The 26178-nt window shown below is 34.1% G+C and overlaps 1 protein-coding gene across 1 annotated transcript; it reads left to right on the top strand.

Annotated features, from left to right (window-relative positions):
* The first annotated feature begins 7111 nt into the window (after positions 1 to 7111).
* LOC115231199 lies at positions 7112 to 25746 on the top strand. The gene is made up of 10 exons (XM_036499984.1): positions 7112 to 7141; positions 7670 to 7747; positions 11609 to 11699; positions 13509 to 13714; positions 15185 to 15284; positions 18452 to 18684; positions 19686 to 19779; positions 21774 to 22000; positions 23477 to 23576; positions 25704 to 25746. Exons 1-10 carry the CDS (start codon positions 7112 to 7114, stop codon positions 25709 to 25711), a joined length of 1167 nt encoding a protein of 388 aa, XP_036355877.1. The 3' UTR covers positions 25712 to 25746.
* Positions 25747 to 26178: the final 432 nt, after the last annotated feature.

The following is a 26178-nucleotide window of genomic DNA, read 5'->3' as shown; positions in this document are numbered from 1 at the left end:
TCCAAAAATACTTCAGGAAACAAATTAATTCATCCATTCCGATTCCCAGTGGTTTCTCTAAGATGTTGTAGATCTTGCCCATCACTATTAACGAATAGAACTTCATCGTGGAACTTTCAACGACCGTGTTACTCGGGTGGCAGAATGTGTGAGCGCTAGCTGACACTCCAGCTTCCAAGCATCCTTTCTTGGTCTACGATTGATCCAAGACTGTGGGTCTGTGATACGGAAAATCTTATCTGACAAACGGTGACCACATCAACTCAACGAAGACGAAACGCTGGATATATCGCATGGTCAACTCACGTCCGCGCATCGTTAGCCACTTCATACACAGTCCGCCACTCAGCGGCTGTTAACAGATGATGGCCCGTCTATCTAACGTAATCGTCCCTTCCACAGAATGTGGAAGAGCAAGTGATGCTATGGAGATGCTTACCAACGCTGACCGGTCACCAGTTCCCAAGACAGAAATACAACTTCAGCCCCGCTTGTCCAACTGAAATCCTTTTCTGAAATAACTTTAAAACTTGAATATCTTCAGTTTTCTCTATAAAAACTCGCGGCCCATGATCATCCCATTTGAATTCATGTGGAATCAGAGATTCGATGTAGATTTCTGTTTCAATTATGGGGATCAATTTATGATACGATGCCAATCATTTTTGTAAAATGGCAGTTTTATAGAAATGGAGATATCATCCACATATACATTAGAATTTCGGTCCAATGTTCACCCTCCACAATGTGAAGGTGCAAACATTTTCAGCAATACCCATTTCAACTGTTCTTTTATCTCAAGTTATTCCTTGATATTTTTAAAATCACAGCAACAAAACCTCAAAAGTATGAGATAATGAAGGATTAATTCAAAACAAGGTAAAAGAATATGTATTTAATTTGCTAAGGGGTTAAGCTATTGCGAATGAGTTAAGCTAATGCTAAGGAGTTAAGCTAATGCTAAAGGGTTTAAATTAATGTTCAGGGGTTAAGCTAATGCTAAGCGGTAAATCTAATTTTCAACGATTAGATTAATGTTAGCTGGTTAAGCTACTGTCAACGGGTTAGCATTTCGGCCCAGTGTTCACTCTCCACAATGTGAAGGTGCAAACATTTTCAGCAATACCCATTTCAATTGTTCTTTTATCACGAGTTATTCCTTGATATTTTAAAAGTGTTGTTTTGTAACTTTATACTTGCATTCATAGCTGCAATTTATTATGTCAGCAAGAAATAATCTGAGAGACTCAGCTAAATCAGAAGAACATTTCTAAAGACGTAGAATGGTTTTGGGGTCAAGATATTACTCTTTCTCTTCTGGCATAGTTTGATGACAAACTTTGATTAATAATGCCAACTCCCCTTCATACATTTACCATAGTTCTTGCTGACGATATAAAATAGCACAAACGAAGGAATTCTATGAGAACTTCTTCAGTAAACATAAGACCGCTGCATATCAATTCAACCACTTAACACACACCTACCCACTTCATCTAAGTATCGTCTGTCCCACTCTGGTAGAACGATCTACTGATATCGCAGCTAAAGACCAATCAGAACCATAGCATGCAGCCTTATATAAGGTCGGGCAGATGCAGAATAATGGGAATCATTTTGTGATTTACTAGAACGTTGCTTTGAAAGTAAATCTGTATACGGTCGAATTTATTTCCATTTCATTTTTCTTGATGATCTGACGACACAGTAAATATATAACAGCATCCAAACGAACAGCACCAAATTCTCAACCACGTATTCAACAGCATAGAAAATGCACACGTAAGCAGAATTCCAGCCATAATTTTTAACAATGATATATCAAGTACATGCTCAATTAATATCTTGTTTACACAATATGTATATGTATATATATATATATGTATATAACATATATAATATATATATATATATATAATATATATATATATATATTATATATATATATATATAGAATATATATATTATATTCAGAACGCCATGTTGAATCGTTAGCTCCTGCCACGCATTTTTTTCTCTCCTAGTTTCTTTTCTGTGTATCTTTCTGTTGAAGAGCGTAGGCTCGAAACGTAAAAGACTTGTTTTATTTCTATTCCTGAGCGCCATACCAATACAATTGTTTGTTTGTACTCCACCTGTCTTCATCTTTTCTTTATTTTCGTAATCCTGCCTTCGTCTTTGGTTTATTTTCATAAACCTTCCCGTTATATATATAATATATAATGCGTGCATATATATATATATATATAATATATATATATATATATATATATATATATATATATATATATATATTATTTATTTATATATATATATATATATATATATGTATATATATATATGTGTGTTATATATATATGGTATATATATATATATATATATATATATATATATATATATATATATATATATATATATATATATATATATATATATTATATATGTATATATATATATATTTATACATATATATATATATGTATATATATATATTTATATATTTATATGTATATATATATATAGCATAACTTAGTTATTGTCTTTTTAAATTGATATTCGCTAGTTATTCCCATTGATAATTATATTTATAGCATTTATAGTATTTTATTCGATACTATATAACTACGAATTGATTATTTCTATAAGTATTTTACATAAGATTTCCGAAAGTTCGTTAAGTTTGTGTTGTGTATTTTGGAAATTAGCTATTTCATCTTAAATATGAAAAATTATTTATTAAATTTTTATTATGCATATATATTTATTTATAGAGATTATTTTAGATCTTAATTATAATATTTATATACATTTATATATTTTCACTGATAATTTATATATAATAGTCATTTTTTAAAAACTATTTATGTAATTAGATAAAGACTATTACCGATATTAGATTATTGGTGGGTTTCCTACCTTATAGATTAAAATTAATATTTAACATTATAATCGATTTTGATATAATCATAATTGTTAAGTTTTAAGTTTCTAGTTTGATGATAGAGTTTATTATAAGTAAAATTATTATATTATTATATTATTTATTATATTATATTATATTATTTATATCTTAAAATATTGTTTAAATATTTCTGATTATTTTAAAAATATTTCAATTAACCTGAAGATTGGCTGTAACCATAACTCGAATTATTGATTGAATTTAAATTATTGTTATTCGAATTGGTACTGCCATGAAACGATCGTAGTGTTTTACACTTTATCTTTTATTAAACTTTTAATACTTTTGATATATAAAAAAAAAATTAATTAATTAATTAATTAATTAATAAAATAATATATAAATATAAAAATATACATACATATATATATATATTTGTATGTATATATAAAATTTATAAGTTTAAATTATTTAAATAATTTTTTATTTTTATCTTTTATACTTTTTAAATTAATTTTATGTATTGGCTTATGTTTTTCACTGTTGATTTGCCTAATAGTGGTTTATCTCTAATTTAATATAATATGATATATTTATACTATAAGTTGGATTTAATCCTAAATCTAATTTTCCCTGTAAGTTTGGATTTATTCCCTAATATTATTATATATATAATATATAATATATATGCATTATGTTTTATCCTTTTATTGTTTCACTCATTTGCAAATCGATCCCAGGACTTATTTTTGTAAGCCTAGTATTAATTCTATCCCCCCTTTTGCCGAACTACTAATTTACGTGGATGTAATCTCACTAGCATCGGTTGTCAAGCGATAGTGGGGATCAAGCACAGACGCACAAACACACAAACATACACACACACACACACACACAAAGACACAAACACACACACACACACACACACACACACAAAGACACAAACACACACACACACACGCACACACACACACACATATGTACATATACGACGGGCTTCTTTCAGTTTCTGTCTGCCAAATCCACTCACAAGGCTTTGGTCGGCCTGAGGCTATAGTGGAAGAGACTTGCCTAAGGTGCCATGCTGTGGGACTGAACCCAGAACCACGTGGTTGGTAAGCAAGTTACGTACCACCTAGCCACGTCTCTGCCTCCCTCCCTCCCTCTCTCTCTGCCTCTCTCTCTCTCTCTCTCTTTCTCCCTATTATTCCCACTGTTCTCTTATTACACTTTCGCTGTTTTAAATGCTTGCACACACACCCACAATATTCGTTTGAGCATTTCACTCACATGCCCCCACAAACACATTATTCAGCTGCGTACTGGGGTCGATGTAATTAACTAGCTTCCACTCCAAAATATCAGACCTTCTGCCCATAGTAGAACAGATTGTTATTTTGTATTCACTTTCATTCGTTAGCATTTAGCCCAGACAAATTCGGCCTTTCATACTGACCCTACACTGTCATTCTAAAAATTAACAATCCCAGCGACAAAATCTCAAGAGTATGAGATAATGCATGATCAATTCAAAACGAGGTAGATGAATATGCATTTAATTAGCCAAGTGGTTAAGCTATGCTAAGAGTAAGCTAATGTTCAGGGGGTTATATAATGTTAATAAGGTTATGCTACTACGAAGGGGTTAGGCAAGTTTGCTGTGCATATACAACTGATAAAATTGTCATAACTTACCATTCCTCTGTGAATTGCAAGCTTTGTCTCTTGTGTTCTTCAATGGAATCAGTAGAAAGGAAAGAAATCAGCTAAACCTGGTAGAACCACCCATGAAGAAAATGGCATTTGTTGGGATCGAATTTTTGGATAATTTTTCTTTTCTTTTGAGAGATACAAACACGGTGATATTAACATACTGGGAAATAAACCATATAAAATTCAGTTCAATTAACTTCGCAAAAGTGATGCTATGGAGATGCTTACCAACGTTGACCGGTCACCAGTTCTCATTCGAATGCCTATTTGATTATCCTGTTTTTTACTTTACTGCATTGTATTTGCATTTTTTTTGTTTGAACGCTTTCAGTTTTTTCCTCTCTGTTGTTTTAACATTCCCACTGTTCTCTGATGACACTTTAAATGCTTGCACTCGCACCCGCAATATTCCTTTCAACACTTCATTCACATTCCCTCATAAACACACTATTCATTTTCCTACTTTCAGATAAAAATATAATATGCAAGTTTTAGGGTCATGCATCGAGTGACCTAGAGATCCGCATGGCTAAACGATAGCAAAAATTCTGTATAACCCCCCGTAACGTTTTTAGTTTTCGGGATTTTCAGAAATCTTTTATGAATTTGTGTCTCACACTCGAGAATCCATATATTTAGGAAACCTAAAGAGAAAATGTGAGACATCAGCAAAAGGAGAATAATCCAATACCGTCATTTATATTCTGATTCATTATCTTATCATTAATATTATCCTTATTGTACATTTCTGCATATACTTTATATGCACTTTTGACAAGTTGTGGTGCACCTGAGCACTGTATACAGTAATTTTCATTATCATTATTTTACGGGTCTCTTTTGCCGAACCACTAGTTTCGGGGACGTAAACACACCAGCATTGGTTGTCAAGCGATATTGTGGGGGACAAACACACACACACACACACCACACACACACACACACACACACACACACACACATACACACACATATCCTCTGTCTTCCCTTCTCTGGATCTTTCCTTCTATATTTCCGACGAAGAGCTCCGCTCGAGACTTAACGTTATATATATATATATATATATATATATATATATATATATATTAAGGTATGTAGAAAAATACAACATGGACAAGAACGTATAACTCTTAGAAGACGATACAATAAACATGGAGGACATTCGAAACCCTCAGTCTTCAGTCAGGAACCGGATCATCGTAGTAATTTCGGCTGATTAATCTTGAGATTACTAGATCACGGCCAGCCCTCCAAGAAAAACTAAGCAACGAGCATTAGAAAAAACTAAGCTGGAGCGTAGATTTCCTGGAAGAAGGATCGAATGCATACGGACACCAGGACAGCAAAGGGACGAATATAAAAAAACAAAAAAATAATGGAATACAGAAACATGAAATACAGAAGCATTATCGGTGAAAACAACAACAAGGTCTTACGACTGATAACAAGCAAACAAATTATTTCTCTGGCGCAAGGAAAGGAGCCTATCGGCGATGCTATAGCGGCGGACGAAAAACAACGATGTAACACGACGCTGGTCAGAAGCTGAAAGTGTGTGTGTGTGTGTGTGTTTGTGTGTGTGTATATGTGTTTGTGTGTGTGTGTGTATACAACAGGCTTCTTTTCAGTTTCCGTCTACCAAATCCACTCACAAGTCTTTGGTCGGCCCGAGGCTGTAGCAGTAGATACATGGCCAAAGTGCCACGCAGTGGAACCGAACCCGGATCTATGTGGTTGTAAGCAAGCTACTTTATTTCACTTAATTGCTATAAAGCCGTCCACCAGAGGTGGTAGCTGCGGCTGGTCAAACCACAAGATGAATGAATGTAAAGCTGCTTCTCGAAAAGATTGTTCTTCGTTTCTTTTTTTAACCAGAATTTGACATTGTAAGAATTATAAAACAAGAATTATTCAACGGTTTAAAATATCAACTGACATGTGACAATATTCTGTTTGTGTTTTGCAGTTTATAAAACAGCTGAACAGATAAATGAAAAGAAATTAAAGACAATTCATCTCAAGAATATTTGATATAGAATTCCCTTATTCTTTGCAAAAGACCTTTATAAAGGAAAAATCACCAATTCTCAAGGCTAACCAATTCTTTCCATCTCCAACCATGCTTCTTCTTCCATATTGGAGTATTTTCCTCATCATTTCCCCCCATTTCATTGGTAAGTTCTGTAACCAGTTACAATACACTAGTATACCTAGTCACACTGTAAAATTATTTTGATGCTTAAAAGAAATTCATAAAATGTTTCTCCTTTTTTTCTAAACTATATTCTAGGTACCCACGCGGCCACAATGTGGAATATAGTCCTTTGTTCTCGTGACGAACACAATTTTGTTCGCATTTCTTTGGACAAGATTAAATATGTAAACCTAACAGGTGGAAACGGTCAAAAGTGTTTCAGCACTGAATTTGAATTAGACGATGCAACAAAGCCAAGTTATTTAGAATTTAAATTAGACGTTGCAACAAGGCCAAGCTTAATGCTACTTGAAAAGGATAAAGTCTTACAGGTAAGTAAATTAAAATAGATACACACACACACGAACACACACACACACATACACACACACACACACACACACATAATATATATACACTAATACACATGCCCACAAAACACACATACCATTTATTATATATTAAATTTAGAAATAACTACTAACAGTTTCATGCCTTAGAGGTACAATAAATTGGCAGATTTATGTAACATGTTTCAAAGATTGCATGGGGACATGCTGTATGTTATATAAAACTGCTAAATTATTGAATCTCTACAGCATGAAACTATTAGAAGCGCTTAAAAAAATTTTCTGAACATTAAATTATATTTATCTCTTACTAGAATAATTTTTCTGTTGATCCTAACTATAACAACGCTATACACTATACGTATATAGCAAAAACTAAAAGTACTTCTCAATCTAGACTCATTGATAAGCTAAAACTTCACTCAGTTTTATTCAGTTTAAAATAGTCCATTGTTACCCATGCCAAACCATAGAACCGTTCTAACAACAAATGCCATCTATGCATTGCAGGACTTTCTTCCATTATACGTTGAAGCAGTTGCATTGATGAACCAATTGGCGACAGCATTAACTGAGGACATAAATTACGTAAGTTATAAATTATAATGTCTGACACTAATAATTCCCTGGCTAATCCTTCTACATTTCCTCTCATTTACTTGTTTCAGTCATTTGACTGTGGCCATGCTGGAGCACAGCCTTCAGTCGAGGAAACCAATTTCTTATTCTTTGTAAGCCCAGTACTTATTCTATCGGTTACTTTTGCTGAACCGCTAAGTGACGGGGACGTAAGCACACCAACATCGGATGTCAAGCGATGTTGGGTGGGGGAGAAACACAACACACAAATATACACACATATATATTTACATATATACGACGGGCTTCATTCAGTTTCCGTCTACCAAATCCACTCACAAGGCTTTGGTGGCCCGAGGCTATAGTAGAAGGCACTTGCCCAAGGTGCCACGCAGTGGGACTGAACCCGGAAGAATGTGATTCGTAAGCAAGCTACTTACCACACAGCCATTCCTACGCCTCTATTTTAATCTCTTCTAAATATTTATAACCATTACCGTTTGGCACTTTTGTTAAATGTTTCCTTTTTTTCTGTGGTTTTTTGTATGTTCTCCTCTTTTCCTGTGAGAGTTTGCAAATAGGCTTAGGTTTCCATACACAATTTAGTTCATAACCATTTTATCTCTTCAATCCTTTGTTTTTCAGTTTGTTGTTCTTGCTTCACAACTCATTTCAACTCAGAGCTGTGATTACTTAACTTGGAATTCGCATACAACAATGTAACCTTCATATAGTTAAGGTGCATTTGGCCTGATGAATTGCTTACCTGCATACCCATCTGTGCCTAATAATTACATTGGAAGATCAGCCAGATAAGAAACACATGTATCCAGGAGTTCAACTGCTCCACTCCCTCAATTTCAATCTTTATTCGCATTCACTGCAACTTTATTTGCCTACCATAAAATATATAGAAATAAATTGTCATTCTTATTGACCAGACATTTTGTTTTCTCTACATGTCACGGACTGCTTGAGGCTTACTAACTTGCTACACTTGGATCCTTGGATCTAGCGCTTATCTATCAATATATATATGTGGCTGTGTGGTAAATAGCTTGCTAACCAACCACACGGTTGCGGGTTCAATCCCACTGCGTGGCATCTTGGGCAAGTGTCTTCTGCTATAGCCCCGGGCCGACCAATGCCTTGTGAGTGGATTTGATAGACGGAAACTGAAAGAAGCCTGTTGTATATATATGTGTATATGTGTGTGTGTTTGTGTGTCTGTGTTTGTCCCCCTAGCATTGCTTGACAACCGATGCTGGTGTGTTTAGGTCCCCGTCACTTAGCGGTTCGGCAAAAAGAGACCGATAGAATCAGTACTAAAAGGTGGTGCTCCAGCATGGCCGCAGTCAAATGACTGAAACACGTAAAAGAGTAAAAGAGTAAAAGATATATATATATATACGAATAGTAGTATCTACGAATAGTAGTATCTACGAATAGTAGTATCTACGAATAGTAGTACCCTCAATAAATAATATATATATATATATATATATATATATATATATATATATATAATAATGTTAATAATTATTATAAATAATAATAATAATAATAATAATAATAATAATAATAATAATAATAATAATAATAATAATAATAATAATAATAATAAATTCAATTTAGTATTAAATCAAATTTCACAGTATAAGTAATAAAATAAATTAGAGATAAATCTACTATTATGCAATTCAAACAGTGATAGACATAAACCAATACATAAATAACAAAATAATATATAGAATTATATTATATAATATATAATATATATATAGAAAATAGTAAAAAGTGAAAAAACTACAGAAGGCTTGTTTTAAAAGGTTAAAAAATATATTTGAGTCAATATGTCTGAAGAATGTTATAAATGTTTTTCATACAGTGACATAGTTTAGAAGAAATGACCGGGTTCGCGTTCAGCTTTTCAAATTTCTTACATCGTTGTGTTTACGTTGAGGGGGATCTAGATAATAAGTGATTTCTTCCGGTGTAAGGGAGATAATCGCTTAAAATTATTGCCTTCTTTGGATTGAGTTTCTCTGTATAAGTATGTTGGAATGGTTAAGTTTGGGCTTGTATTTTTCAATGAAGAAGTTTCCTTGTTTAGTCTAATTTGTGTTGGTGTTCTGATAGCACATGGTAGAATGGAAATATTAAAAATTGTTGGTAGTAGTTGCTTTGCGCATTTCCCAATGTGCTCACTAAAGGGTATCATTCTGTATTCTGGGAATGCAAATCTGTTGTCGATGCAGTGTGCATCTAGTCTGAGTGATAGTCCCGTGGATCCCACGTAGTCTTGGTGGCAGCCCGAGCATTTTATGACTGGGAATACAATCTGTTGTCGATGCAGTGTGCATCTACGTTGAGTGATAGTCCCGTGGATCCCACGTAGTCTTGGTGGCAGCCGAGCATTTTATGACATAAATTATGTTTTCAGAAGCACAAGTAAAATTAGATTGATCTGAATTTCTGTCCCTCTTTGAAGAGGAATTCTGATCCTTCTAGCAGGTTTGGACATGTTGCACAGTTCGGTCTATCACATTTTTTACTTTTGCTTCCGTAATTTCTGAAAACAATTTGCCTTTGTGAGAATCTTTTTAAATGATTTAGGTTGTTTGCAGCTTTAATGATTTGGTGTATGTTTAGAATTTCCTTTATTTGGAGTCCTTATGAAGTATTGGTAAATTCTGGGTGATGATGGTGAAGGCTTCTTTGTTTCTGGGGTTGTATGTGGATATGTAAGGTAGTATTTTCGGGGAAGGTGTGTTGTTGTGTTGAACTTTTCTTAAAGTTTCTATGTTGACTTCTGTTGCACGTCTGATCCCATCCTCTATGAGTTGAGTTGGGTAATGTCTGTCAATTAGGGTGTTTTTGAGTTCTTGCAGTCTAAAGTTCCTGGTATTTTGTTCTGACACTATTGTATGAAAAAAATTTATAACATTCTTCAGACATATTGACTCAAATATATATTTTTTAACCTTTTAAAACAAGCCTTCTGTAGTTTTTTCACTTTTTTCTATTTTCTATATATTCAACCACGTGCTTTCACATACCAACTTTCTTACCTATTATATATATATATATATATAATATATATATATATATATTTATCGATATATTGGTTCTTTCTTGTTCTGTTATGAACACAATTTTATCGTAGTCCGATGGGTAACTACATACTTTGTAGACTACGAATTCATTAATCTTATATAAGAATATTGTTGACAGTAACTTCAAAGTTTTGGCCAGCTAAGCCATCAATGGACTGTGATGCATTGGAGTAAGTCTTGCCTTTATATAGTCTCTGTTGAGTAAAAATCAATTTTGGCGCTGAGTGGGGTGGTAATTAGGTTTTTATGGTCTCTTGTTAAGGAAAGGTGTTTTGGAACAATTTTGTTATATTAAATTTGGTTTTATGCTATTCTTTATAATTTATTCATGCATGAAGAACTTTGTAAACAAACTTGTAGGTGTTTCTCTTTCGTTGGGGAGGCACAAGGTGAGAGAGTATTTTTGTTGCTTTTGGTATTATTGGATTTAATCCTTTTGCTTTGACAATATATAGGTCAAATGTACAAATGTCCAGTATATAAGCCCTGGGTAATTGTGTGTGTGTGTGTGTGTGTGTGTGTGTGTATGTGTGTGTTTGTGTGTGCGCGTGTGTGTGCACTACTCCAAACTGATCTTAAACTGAGGAACAAAATAGAAATTATACACTATAAATATTTTACCATCAACATAACCATCCTCCTCCTCCTATTCCTCCTCCTCATCATCATCATTATCAACATCATCACTGTCATCATTATTAATTTATTTGAAATTACCTGCTGCTGTTAATTTTGTTGATTTACTTTATCTTAGGTACTTGTTCAAAATCGCAATCTTCGAGAAATGTATTATGGTTACTACAAATGGAATTCTTATAATCAGACAAAGACACATTTGGAGAAAAGTACGCTGTTTCCCTGAGGACGGTTTTTTACGTTTAACATTTTTGTTTTGTTTTCTCTCTTTTAAACTCATCAAGAAATTCTTTTGTTTCACACACACACACACACACACACACACACACACACATTGAAGCATAAGAATTATAATGTTAATGGGCTCAACTACAAAGATCAATATTAGGAGTTCAAATCTTATTGCTGCCATTCAATCCTCAGAAAAGACACATTATCTTATGCTTACAGGTTCAATTCACAGTTGTGTAGTCAGTAACGAGAAAGACAAGCTGGCGTCAATCACAAATCATTATTTGAAATTTCAATAATTTTCCACTAATCTTGATATATGAAAATGGATATAAAATAAATATTTTCTAAAATGGCTAAATCGGTAGTGTTACCCTGAGTCTAAGGTTTTGCATAAATAATATAAGGATTCGTGTATGCAAAAAATTACTGGAATGTTTAGATGAAGAAAAGAAAAAAGCTGTGGCAATTGTTGGGGTCTGAAGGAAAAGAGAAATAATTTAAGACATTGGGATTAATTCCTCGAAATAATTAATTAAATAATTATTAAAAGTAAAGCCTGGTCTTAATTTGCAGGCAAGGGGACAACAATGGATATGTTTCAGTGTGTTAGACCTCGTTAAGGTTATTTAGTTACTCCAAGTGACAAAGATTTTTACATATAGTCAAAGAGTTATAATAATTTTGACTCAGTATATTCTGTTTAATTAATGTGCATTTTTAAATGAGCTAAGGGAGATAACTCAAAGATACCAATGACACGAAGTTCTATGAAATAAATTAAGAAGTGGTGTACTAATGCCATATGTAAAAAGTCTTAATCAAGTGAAATTTTCTCAATTAACGAGAGAAATTTAAACAAAATTCTGTACAAAATTGTGAACAGCATTTTTTAAGAATGGGAGGAAATTTCAAAAGATTAAATGCAAATGGCACTCATGAATCGTAGTCAGGGTTGTTGTTGGTGCCATGTGAATGGCACCGACCCATGAATCGTAGTTGTGGTCATTCCTGGTGTCATATCAATGGCACCCATGACAAAGGTGCGTAAAAGCACTCATTATGCACCTGGGGTGATTGGCATTATCCAGCTGTAGAAACCCTGCCAAGTCAGAGAAGAACCTAGTGCAGCCCTCAAGTTCATCAGCTCCACTCAAACCCTTAGCCCATTAAAAAAAAACACATTATATATATATATATATTCTAGCAAAAACTGTCTGGTGACCGGCAACGAGAAACTCATGTTGAATTTTCTGCTGCTTTAATAAAGTATGTATATATATATATATATATATATATATATATATATATATATATATTATATATATATATATATATATATATATATTATATATATATATATATATATATATGAGGTGACTTGCAGAAACGTTACCACTCCGCGCGTGTTTCGTCTGCCGTTACATTCTGAGTTCAAATTCCGCCGAGGTCGGCTTGCTTTGCATACTTTTATATATATATAGCTATAGATATAGATATATACCATGGGGCTCTTTAAGTTTCCATCTACCATATAACCTCACAAGGCTCTGGTTAGCCCAAGGCTGTTGTACAAGACACTTGCCTAAAACCATGGGGCAGTCTCACCTAAATGTAAAAACTGTCATAAACTAAGGTGGAAGAGCAGGGAAAACAAATATTTTCCCACCAAGTTCTTATAATTTCCGTTTTAATCCTCCTCTTTATAAAAGTAATTATCTTTTTAAGTTTATTGATTTTGAAATTTTGCTGTCACTAATGTCCAATTTTCTCTTTTTTATTTCTAGTGGATCGCTGGACTTTTGAAGTTACACGTAGCGACATAAATGACGATTTTAAAAGTTCTTATCATATTGCATATCATCATTTCGCCAATTTTACGTTTAGCAAATATTCTAGAACTTCAAATGCAACGTTCTTTCGTTCATTGCATTGGAATGAACTCAATTGGATAGCTTTTTTCACTGAAGGGGAATTTGGGTTGGAGAAAAAGGTGAGCGAAACGTTTATTTCTCTTGTTTCCATTTTGAAAGAAGTTTACCTGCTTCATTCAAAGTTTACATTTTAAATGTTTCAACGGCTTCTATTGTCATCTTTTCTCTTCTACATGTTTTTCTGTCATTACACAGCGACCATGGTGGGGCACCACCTTGAAGGAGGTTAGTTGAACAAATTTAACAAGTAATATTTGTTTTAAATCCTGGTACTTATTCTATCAATCTCTTTTGGTGAACCACTAAGTTCCGGGGAAGTAAAAACATCTACACAGGTTGTCAAGTGCTGGTGAGGCGAGCGACAATCACAGATACAAACACACACATACAAACACACACACACGCTTATATACAATACGTATATATTTCATTACTGCCCACAAGGGGCTAGACATTGAGTGGACAAACAAGGATAGACACACGGATTAAGTCGTTTGCACCGACTCCAGTGCGAAACTGGTACTTTATTTATCGACCCCGAAAGGATGAAAGGCAAAGTCGACCTCGGCGGAATTTGAACTCAGAAAGTAACGGCAGACAAAATACCGCTAATAATTACATATATACACACACATATGCACACACACACACACACACCACACACACACACACACACACACACAAACATATCTTCATGCAGGATTAGAAATGAATGCCCACTGGACAGCCGATGTAACACCGAGGCTACATTATACCGAGCAAAGGTAGTCTCAAATTGAAGCAGCACAAATATCACTAACAACAATATCAACACAGAGACACCTACCAAAATCTATATCGGATCTTGTGAATCCAAATTTAAAATACTTCTTTAACACTAATAAATGTCCAATACATATATACAACATGCTTCTTTCAGTTTTCGTCTACCAATCCACTCACAAGGCATTGGTCGGCCCTGCTATAGCCCCGGGCCGACCAATGCCTTGCGAGTGGATTTGGTAGACAGAACTGAAAGAAGCCTGTCGTATATACGTATATATATATATGTATGCGTGTGTGTTTGTGTGTCTGTGTTTGTCCCCCTAGCATTGCTTGACAACCGATGCTGGTGTGTTTACGTCCCCGTCACTTAGCGGTTCGGCAAAGGTGACCGATAGAATAAGTACTGGGCTTACAAAGAATAAGTCCCGGGCTCGATTTGCTCGACTAAAGGCGGTGCTCCAGCATGGCCGTAGTCAAATGACTGAAACAAGTAAAAGAAGTAAAAAGAAGAAGTCTCTCCTGAAAAAGTCTGAAAACCACTGCAATGCACCTTGTATTTGAATTGCTGAGTTTCTGTAAACTTCGTGTTGTATGACTATCAATATCTGAAAGAACATTTCAGTTGAAGTAGCGATAAAATTGCTGAATTGATGGATAACTTGTGTTTCACATCTGCATAATTACTGGATCCAGAACAAAATGACCCCTGTCTAAAGCCATGTAATTCTTGGTGACATAATTTTCTCTTTTTCTTTTACTTTTAGGTAAAAGTGCAGAATATGGCAAATAACAAAATATATTCCTGTATGTATATTTATAGAATAGAGCCTCCAGGTCCCGGTCATTTTTGTGTCTGGAGAAAAGGTAAGTTTATAAAAGATACTGCTTATATTGTTTCTCTATATTATGAATCACTAGAAATTCATTGAAGAAGGGTTTTCTATGACTGAATGTATTTACTTCCTCTCTCTCTCTCACACACACACACACAGACACACACATACACACAATCATATATACATATACAAATATATATATGTGTATACCTATGACAGACTTCTTCCAATTGCAGTCTATCAAATCCATTCACAAAGCTTGGCTCAGCCAGGTGCTATAGTAAAAGTCTCTTACCCACAGTGTCATACAGGTAAGCTTCCTCAAATTTGAATTTGGAATGTTTAAATTCAAAACTCGCAGACACTGCAGAATAATATTATATATGGTAATACTGACGAGAAGTATTTTGGCTTGATTCCTAAACTATGTTATGATGTCTTCCGATATTTTTCAGCAAGTCATCTTTGACATTGGTTTGTTAGAGGCAGTGACAGATCGAAAGGAATGCTGAAGATTTGCTCCTTTAAAGGCATCATGAAACATTCCAGAATGTTTTGATGGGTTCATAAAATCCCTGGGGTTCAGCTCTCTACAGAGACCTGTTTCTTTAGACTCTTCAAGAAAATGATCTTATTATCGATAAAGATATTTCTGACTTAGTGTTACAAATATATTGCCGTTTAATTAATTTTAAAAATAATGAAAAATTTAGTAAAAAGATTTTCTCATTCTAAAGCTGGTGTCTGAAACAAATTAATATAAAACTTTGATCAAGATTATAGTTTACTCTTTTACTCGTTTACTTGTTTCAGTCATTTGAATGCCGCTCTGCTGGAGCACCGCCTTTAGTCGAGCAAATCGACCCCGACACTTATTCTTTGTAAGCCCAGTACTTATTCTATTGCTCTCTTTTTCCGAACCGCTAAGTGACGGCGACGTAAACATACCAGCATCGGTTGTCAAGCAATGCTAGGGGAACAAACACAGACACACAAACACACACACGCATATATATATATATATATATATATATATATATATATATATATATATATATATTATATATATATATATATATATATATATATATATACATATATACGACGGGCTTCTTTCAGTTTCCGTCAACCAAATCCAATCACAAGGCTTTGGTCAGCCCGAGGCTATAGCAGAGGACACTTGCACAAGGTGCCACTCAGTGGGACTGAACCCGGAACCATGTGGTTGGTAAGCAAGCTACTTACCACACAGCCACTCCTGCGCTGTTTAGATCACTTTAAAACAGTAAATTAATGCAAGTCAACTGACAAGGATGTAAAAACTTGGGTAGCCAAAGCATGGTCGGCCCTAAACAAACTGGGTTTTGCCTGGAAATCAAGCCTGTCAGAGAAGATTTTCCTATACTGTGGTAGACTCAGTCCTTTTATATGGAACAACAGCCTGGACACTTACCAAAACACTGGAATCCAAGCAAGATGGAACTTTCACCCAAATATTAAGAGCAGTCTTAAACATATCTTGGAGGACTTATCCGACCAAGAAACAGCTGTACGGAGATCTGCTGCCTGCTTCCAACATTATAAGGGAAAGATGCTTGCACTTTGAAGGACATTGTTGTCGAGCTATAGAAGAGGTAGCAAATGACATACTGCTATGGACATGAAAGCATGGCTGTACTCAAGCTGGTCATCAAAACACAATATATGTAGATCAACTCATCAGAGACACTGGATGCCGCCTCGAAGACCTCCCTCAACTAATGCAGGACTGCGGGGGATGGCATATACAGCTTAAAAGTTGGCGAGCTATAGAAGAGGTAGCAAGTGACCTACTGCTATGGACATGACAGCAATGCTGTACTCAAGCTGGTCATCCAAACACAATATATGTAGATCAACTCATCAGAGACACTGGATGCCTCCTCGAAGACTTCCCTCAACTAATGCAGGACTGAGGGGGATGGCATATACAGCTTAAAAGTATCCAAGCAATCTTACCAGGTTATGGAGATGAAAACTGTAAGTTTGTAGATCCAGGCATGGTCTCAGGTGAGTTGGTATGAAAAGGGTTGAAGTTACCTTAGTGAAAACCTTTCATTGAAATTGCATCTTAATTAATCTGACACCAGATTAATAACAGCTAAATTATTTAATATATTCTTCATTATTCTCAAAATTAATTGAAACAAAGCAGATTTCAGCAAAAATATGGTAATGAAAGGCATGGCTAGGTGTGGCTGTATGATAAGAAACTTTCCTCCTAATCACATGGTTCCGATTTCAGACCCAGTGTGGGTCACTTTAGGCCAGTGTCTTCTACTGTAGCCTTGGGATGACCAAAGATTCTTGAGTGGATTTGGATACGGAAACTAAAAGAATACTGTCATGTGTGTGTGTGTGTGTGTCTTTGTGTCTGTGTTTTACTCCACCACTGCTTGCAATGTGGTGTTTGTGTGTTTACAACCCTGTAACTTAGCAGCTCAGCAAAAGACACTTTGAAAGATAAAATCAGTCCTGGGCTTAATTCATTCGACTAAAATTTCTTTACGGTGGTGCCCCAGCATGGCCGCAGACTAATGATTGAAACAGGATAAAAGATCAAAGGTCAATGTTCACAAAATCAGTCACTTACTGTTGAAGAATAATTCAAATCTCAAAATGTCAAGTAATTCACCATTTTTTTCTCTTTTATTGCTGGACACATTTTTGTTAATGAATTACATATTTCTTTACTACCCACAAGGGACTAAACATAGAGGAGACAAACAAGGACAGACAAAGGGTTTTTAAGTCGATTGCATCGACCCCAGTGCGTAACTGGTACTTCATTTATCGACCCCGAAAGGATGAAAGGCAAAGTCGACCTCGGCGGAATTTGAACTCAGAACGTAACGGCAGACGAAATACCTATTTCTTTACAACCCACAAGGGGCTAAACATAGAGGAGACAAACAAGGAAAGACAAATTGATTAAGTCGATTACATCGACCCCAGTGCGTAACTGCTACTTAATTTATCGACCCCGAAAGGATGAAAGGCAAAGTCGACCTCGGCGGAATTTGAACTCAGAACGTAACGGCAGACGAAATACCGCTAAGCATTTCGCCCAGCGCGCTAACGTTTCTGCCAACAGACACTACACCACGTTTGTTATTGTTCTTTTTTCCTTTAATTATTTTCTTCTTTCTTCTCTAGATTCCACATGGAATATAGAAATGACCTATCAATCCAAATATGTAAACGATTACGAAACAATAATTTTTACTCTTAGAGTGACTGGCGGTGAAAGGAACTCTTCAGTAATTGTATCACTCGAAGAGTCGGCTTACGTCTCCGCTTTCACTAATTTTTTCGATATTCCAAACGAGAACATCAATGAGATTGAAATAGAATTCAATGGCACTAAAAAACCTTTTGACATGACCAAAGTAAGTAGCTTCACCCTCTTGAATTCTGTGTTTGCTTTTTCGTTCTTTCTTTCTTTCTTTCTTTCTTTTTTCTTTCTTTCTTTCTTTCTTTCTTTCTTTCTTTCTTTCTGTCTGTCTTTGAGACATATATATATATATATGTATATATACAATTGCAGCGTGGAAGGTGTTTGTAAGCCATTTAAGAAACACACAAAAGCCGTTCGATTCACTTCAACATTTAAGTTTAATTTGTCAAAATATTTTCGTCGCTTTAAGACCGTGACCTGTTCACTGATGAAAATCCGTGCTGCTCAGATGCAGCACGGATTTTTGTCAGTGAACAGGTCACAGATTTTAGCGACGAAAATATTTTGTCAAATTAAACTTAAATGTTGAAGTGAATCGAACGGCTTTTGTGTGTTTCTTAAATGGCTTGCAAACACATTCCACGCTGTAATTGTTTTCGTTTCAGCACACGATCTCAGATCAAATCACTTGCTATGCGAGTGCATCTCCGTAATATATATGTATATATATATATATATATATATATATATATATATATATATATATTATATATATATATTATATATATATATATATATATATGTATGTATGTATGTATGTATGTATATACGGAGAAAGAGAGATAGAGAGAGAGAGTAACCCATCTCTAACCATCTGAGTTACACTCCCCTTTTACAAAAGACCCAGCTCACTCCGTCCCTTCATTAACCAACAGTCTGTATCCCGTCTGTATTCTCCCCTTCCTATCTCCTAAGAATCTTACCTGGTATTGTATCACTATCACATTTAGGCCCTCCCAACTACCCTTATATAATGTGTGGTAGTCATGTATCTCTTCTGTAGCAAGACAACTATACTTGTCCCTCTATCATACTTTAGCCTTGGCACAAAGCCACCTGGCCACCCCTTTCAATCAACGTAGATGGTTGTATTAATTTAAACATGTCATATAACTAATCAACTTTAAAACAATTTAAAAAATCATTTTTCAGGTTGTCATGACAAAGATGCTTACGGGAGAAGAATATGGTTGTGTTGACATACATTGGACAAATTCAATGAAATGTTCTTGTAAAGTTAAAAAAGGTAAGATTTCATTGAACAACTAAATCAAACCATGTGGTCCCTCTTGTGGTCACGGCTATTAAAAGGGAAATAATCATTCTGTGAGAATTCAAAGCAGGATTAATAATATTTTAAATTGAAATTAAGGAAATTTAAAGAAAGAGATACGTACGAGTCGCATATTTAATAAATTTTGTGTTTAACGCATTTGAAATTTTTAAGTCATTGTGTTAACTCTTTAGCCAGTATTAGTTGAATAACAGCAGTCATACTGGGGAACCACCATATATTTACATAGAATATAAATTGTATTGTATTTTGAAAATTTCTCTATTTCTTTTAGACAAACGTTGCCATCTGTTGGTATTGATACACCAATTAGAAAGTATCTTTTTCTTGATAACCTCTGACAACTATATCTGGCCTATTGGCTTTAATTTCTTTATCTGTGTATATTGGCATATCCCATAGTATGGTGTCTTTATCTACTTTTATTATTTCCATATAAATTTATAATTTTCTTATTCCTTTCATGAAGTTTCAACATCTCTCTAATTCTAAAATTTTCTAGATCTTTATTATTACTAAGATGATTCAAGATATAGTAAGCCTCATCTTTATATCCAGCTTCCAATAATGCATTTTAATCTATAACTTCCAATGTTATTATTTTAATTAAACTATTTTTTGGATTTATAAATAAAACATTATTTTACTAAACACTCCAACAAAGATTAAAATTATTAATACACATGGTAAATACCTCTTCCAAATTAGATATATCAATAAATCATAACGATATCGAGGATAACTCGCACGAACTCAAATAAATAAAAATCTTAACAATCCTACAATTAATGATATAGAAAACCCAATAGTATGATACGGTTGATTTAGCTTATATATATCTCCATTAGCCGAAAGCCTCGAAATACAAGTTGATATATTCTTAACTATTGAATTTATTATGCTACTAATATTATTAGAGATTTTATTTATCTATCGTAAGCATTCATTTGGCTTATGAATAGGTTGGTATAATTCATTATGTAGATCAATGGTAATATCCAGAAAATTAACCCTAGTATCTTCATTTTCTAAACTAATAGAAAGAACAAGATGCTGAAAGAATATATTACGAATGTTTCTATATTTTTCTAAATAAACCATACTAGATTTATATACAGTGAAAAGAGCATCATCTCTATATAATCCACTTCCTAAAAAAGGAAATTCATTATGTATGCAATAAAAAATATAAAAACAGCTCAATCGGTAACTTGCACCGAATCACTTGACCCCATTTTAATACTGAAAACATTGGGTCTACCAGTTCTAGTCCAATATTTACCATCAAATTCAATAAAGGCTTTTCTAGCCACTAGAATTATATCAACATCACTTCTAGATAGATCCGAAATTTTCATAGCGAGAAGCAAAGTTTTATTCGATAGGATAGGGTTGATAGCCGACTAATAATTAGAAATATCCAACTGAATAAACTTAGTATGTTGTTTACTATTAATGTTAGAGAACCAATCAATAATGTCCAAAGAATTTGACCACAAACATGAACTAGTACGTTGTTTAAGCCTAGAAATATATTTATTAATAATGAATTTAATAATCTTACAAATATCTGATTTAGATGGGCAAATCAATTTAACTATATCTATATCTATCTACTTATCTATCATATATATATATATATATATGTATATATATATATATATGTGTGTGTGTGTGTTTGTGTGTATCTTTATATGTGTGTATGTCTGTATATATGAATATATGTATGTCTCTTCTACAAGGTTTCATATTTGGGATGTAGTTAACACAGACAAATTCACATTTGAAACTTGAGAAAAAATCTTGCATATTATTGCTGTTCTGCTCACAGATTGCTTGTACATATGTATGTATGTATGTATGTATGTATGTATGTATGTATGTATGTATGTATGTATGTATGTATCACACACTTAAAAGTCATATTTTCTAAATTCATATTTCAGGCAAGAAATGGCTGTTGAAAGTTATTTCTCCTGAGGTACATGAACGAACGTTCTCCGTAGAATTAATCCAAGACACGTTATCATCTTTCACTAATCATTTGACATGGAAGAATTTCGGTATGTATGGAGATGAGTTCATCAAATATTTTAACCTGAAGACCTATGAAGACAAAGAAATCACAAGCATAAATCTCCATTTTAAGAATGAATCTCTGAAAATCAATGAAGTAAATATATTTTCTTAACCTACTTTTGCCCTTTAGCATTTAAAACGGCCATATCATACCCAACCCCAATATTCTCCGTTTTATGCTCAAATCATCCATATCTGACCTCTCACACATACCCTACAATCTCATTCTAGCAATTAACCATCACGCCATCGAAATCTTGAAGCTATGACATAATCTACATTTATTTCAAAACAATGTGAATCAATAAGCATTACATTTGACCGAGAAACCTGAATGTTAAAGTGAAAACATGTAGAGATGATAGGGAGTCAGGCTGCATGTTTCATGGAAGAGAATTTCATACTTCAAAATGACTGGGTTCACACTTTCAGTGGGGCCAACTTTACTCCATGTTCTCTTCTGGAACATACTTATAATGAGGGATAGCCCTCGACTTTACCCTCCCTTCACCCCCCCCCAGAACACAACCCACCCTATCACCTTTCAAATCCTTCTCCTCTTTTTCTTCACCCTGAAGCAAATCCCTCGCTTATTTTGCTTCTTTACTCTCCAATATGCCATCCCTCATCCTTCTACTTGAAATCACCACTCACTCTCTTTTCTATTCTCCCTTACATATAAGGTTACTTTAGGACCTTAATCTTGGAGTTATGAAGTGATCCTTGCTAGTGCTGGTGCCATGAACGAAAAGGTCACCCAGTATACTCTGTAAAGTGGTTGGCATTAGGAAAGACATCCAACCACAGAAACCATACCAAAGTAGACATTGGTGTATGATAGACCACCCTACCATCTTGTCAGGCCCTGTCAAATGTCCATCCTATTCCACTATGGAAATTGGATGTTAAGTAGGACTATGGTAACGGTAGTGGAAGTAGTGGTGGTGGTGGTGGTGGTGGTGGTGGTGGTAGTGATACTGTTGATCTTGGTGAAGATGATGATGGTACTCATGGCAATGGTATACCTTACATCTACAAGCAATGGGCGCAGTGTATAATTGCTGACCATTCTATTCATCTGCGGTACTAAATCCATATCCATATCGTCATTAGAGATTGTTAAGTCGCTCTATTCCTTAAAACCAAAAATGCTAATAACCTGTTGAGGGATATATCTGGTTTGGAGAAGCAGTAGAATCTCTTGTGAGATATGATTATTATTGATTGATTGATCTATTGATTGATGGATTGACTGACTTCGGATGAGGTTTGAGGGAAGTAAGAGTTTAATGTTTCTTTCCTTAAATCCCCTCACCCCACCAAAAAGTGCTCAGACAAACGACACCAACCCCTTGACAAGATCAATTGATTGATTGACTTGAAATGAGGTTTGAGCTAAGAAGGGATTTGGTGTTTCTCCTACCCACCCTATTTCCACCAAAGGACACTGACACAAATAAAAAATGCTCGGACAAACGACACCAACCCCTTGACTAGGAACTGAGGCAACTCATAATCAGATCTCAAACAGCTGAGTTATCTTAACGATATTTCAAATCTATCATTTCAGATAAGTATGATCAGCAATTACACAGAGTATAAATTCAATAGAAATGAAGGCAGCAGCACTCACAATTCCTCGGTGGCAGGATTCTCTCGAATAACAGAAGGTATTTGGTGTATCTGAACTTGTCTCGTTCAACCCGTTTCTTACCATATTTCTGTTGAAATACTTTGTCTTTGTTTCAATTAGTTTCGAAAGTTAGGAAGAATTTCGTAAAATAGCTTTGCCATTATTAAGATGGTCGTTTGGGACAAAACTTTACATGGAATTTTGATGGAAGGTTTTAATTTAGCTCACTTTAAACAGGGAATTTGTATCATAGAACGAAAGGCAGTGTTGAGAAGGTTAGCATGAAAAGAGGTAAATGTTTTTTATTTTTTTTTAAATGTCAGACATCAACATCCGTACAAACAGACAACCCGAACACATAAAGACATACACATATATACACACACGTATATACACACATATATTCATCGCATATATGCAGACATAAACTGGTTGAGTAGATAACGTAATGAACAACTGAAATCTAATCAAGAAGTGATTTTTTCAATGTCCAGGAATCAACAATGAAATCGTCTGAACTTTCCATTACAGAACAATGTGCAAAGTTAAATATAATGGTTTGAAGGTTTAGAATATTTGAAACTCAAAGTGGGGAAATGGGATTGTAATTATTGAGAGGGGAGAGGCCACAACAAACTTGCAAATGACCACAGTTTGTTTATACTTGTGCAAAATCTCACACTTTTACACATCGCGGACATGTGTGTATGTTGCTATCATTTAGTGGAAATTTCGTTGGAAGCCAAGGAGAAGTTTTTAATAAAATAATCAAATGTTACGTCGTTGATAATATTTAACACACACAGACACACATATGTTCATATATATTCTCAAAACATGAAACCCGTGTCAGCTTGCAAATCTGACACTACATGATGATGAGGGCCACACATAGACATGTGTGGGTCTCATCATCATCCTCATCATCATTAAACTTCTTAGCACACACGGCTATGCGGTAAGAAGTTTACTTCCCAACCAAATGGTCAAGTGTTCAATAATAACCTCGAGCTGACCAAACCTTTGTGAGTGGATTTGGTAGACGGAAACTGAAAGCAGCTTGCCGTGTGTATGAAGATATATATATATACTACATACATTTTTTCTCTCCTGGTTTCTCTCCTTGTTTTTTTTCTGTGTATCTTTTTGTAGAAGAGCATAGGCTCGAAACGTAAAATACTTTTTCTATTCCTGAGCGCTATACTAATACATTTGTTTGTTTGTAAACCACCTGCCTTCGTCTTTTGTTTATTTTCATAAACTTTCCCTTTATATATACCTATATGTGCGTGTGCGCGTATGTCTGTGTCTGGGTATATACGTGTGTGTGAGTGTGTGTATGTACGCGCACTCACACTTGTATTTGGATATGTAACAGAAAGTGATTGTTGGCATTATTTCCTCTTTCTTCTGGAAGTTTCCTTGTTTTTCCTGGTTCTGAAGAAGAGCTACGCTCGAAATGTAAAACTACTACTCTTTTCTTTCTCTGCACATCTTATTAATACATTGCTTGTACAACGTTGTCACGCTTGTTTGTTTTTTCTTTTTCCTTTTCTCTGTTTTTTTTAATTGACTATATATATATATATATATATATATATATATATATATATATATATATATATATATATAGATATGTATATATAAGGACATAAGTTCCTTGCTTTTCCTGATGAGAAAGCAACATAATGTACTCCTTATTCTTTCACAATTAGGAATATGCAGCCTTCGAAATATATGTCGAAAATAAAGGAATTTTGTTAATTCGTCGTTCAGCTCCATTCTTTCCTATTTTTAATATATATATATATAATTATATATATATATATAATATATATATATATAATATATATATATATATATATATATATATATATACATACATATATATATATATATACATATATATATATATATAATATATATATATATATATATATACATATATATATATATATACACATATATATATATATATACATACATATATATATATATATTATATATATATATATATATATATATATAATATATATATATATATATATATATACATACATATGTATGTATGTATATATAGCGTACTCAAATCAATAATTATGTTCGTGCGTATTAAGGAGATCTTTATTGACTTTTAATGAAACCTTTCCTTTATTTTATATAGATAATTAATTCTAATGAAACAATTCTCGTCCTGAAAATAGGTAATTACAATTTTTCTTCATATCTTATCACATAGTTTTTTTTTCTAAACCTTTTACAACCACAATATTTTGAGTTCAGTCCCACTTCATGATACCTTTGGCATGTCTCATAATTTAGCCCTGGGCCAACCAGTGCCCTGGGAGTTAATTTGATAGAAACTTTGTAATTATTCTCTGGGTGTGATTGGAAGGGTACCCACTTAATTTCAAGAATTGAAAATCTGAATCCCATTCTGTGACGGTTTGTTAGTTATGGAAACCAGCTGATGCCTCTCAAACATGGTTTTATAATAGGGGGGAGGGGCCAGTGCTGTTGTGAATCTGTGACAGAACAGAAATGAATTATTGAAGACGGGATTAGAGTTAGTTTACATTAAAGACTTCTTCATTTCCCTGAAAATGAATATAAACAAGGTTCATGCATTTCCTTATTGC

The sequence above is a fragment of the Octopus sinensis genome, unplaced genomic scaffold (genome assembly GCF_006345805.1).
Source record: "Octopus sinensis unplaced genomic scaffold, ASM634580v1 Contig17769, whole genome shotgun sequence".
In the NCBI taxonomy this organism is placed as follows: domain Eukaryota; kingdom Metazoa; phylum Mollusca; class Cephalopoda; order Octopoda; family Octopodidae; genus Octopus; species Octopus sinensis.
This window is presented reverse-complemented; position numbering and strand designations above follow the sequence as displayed.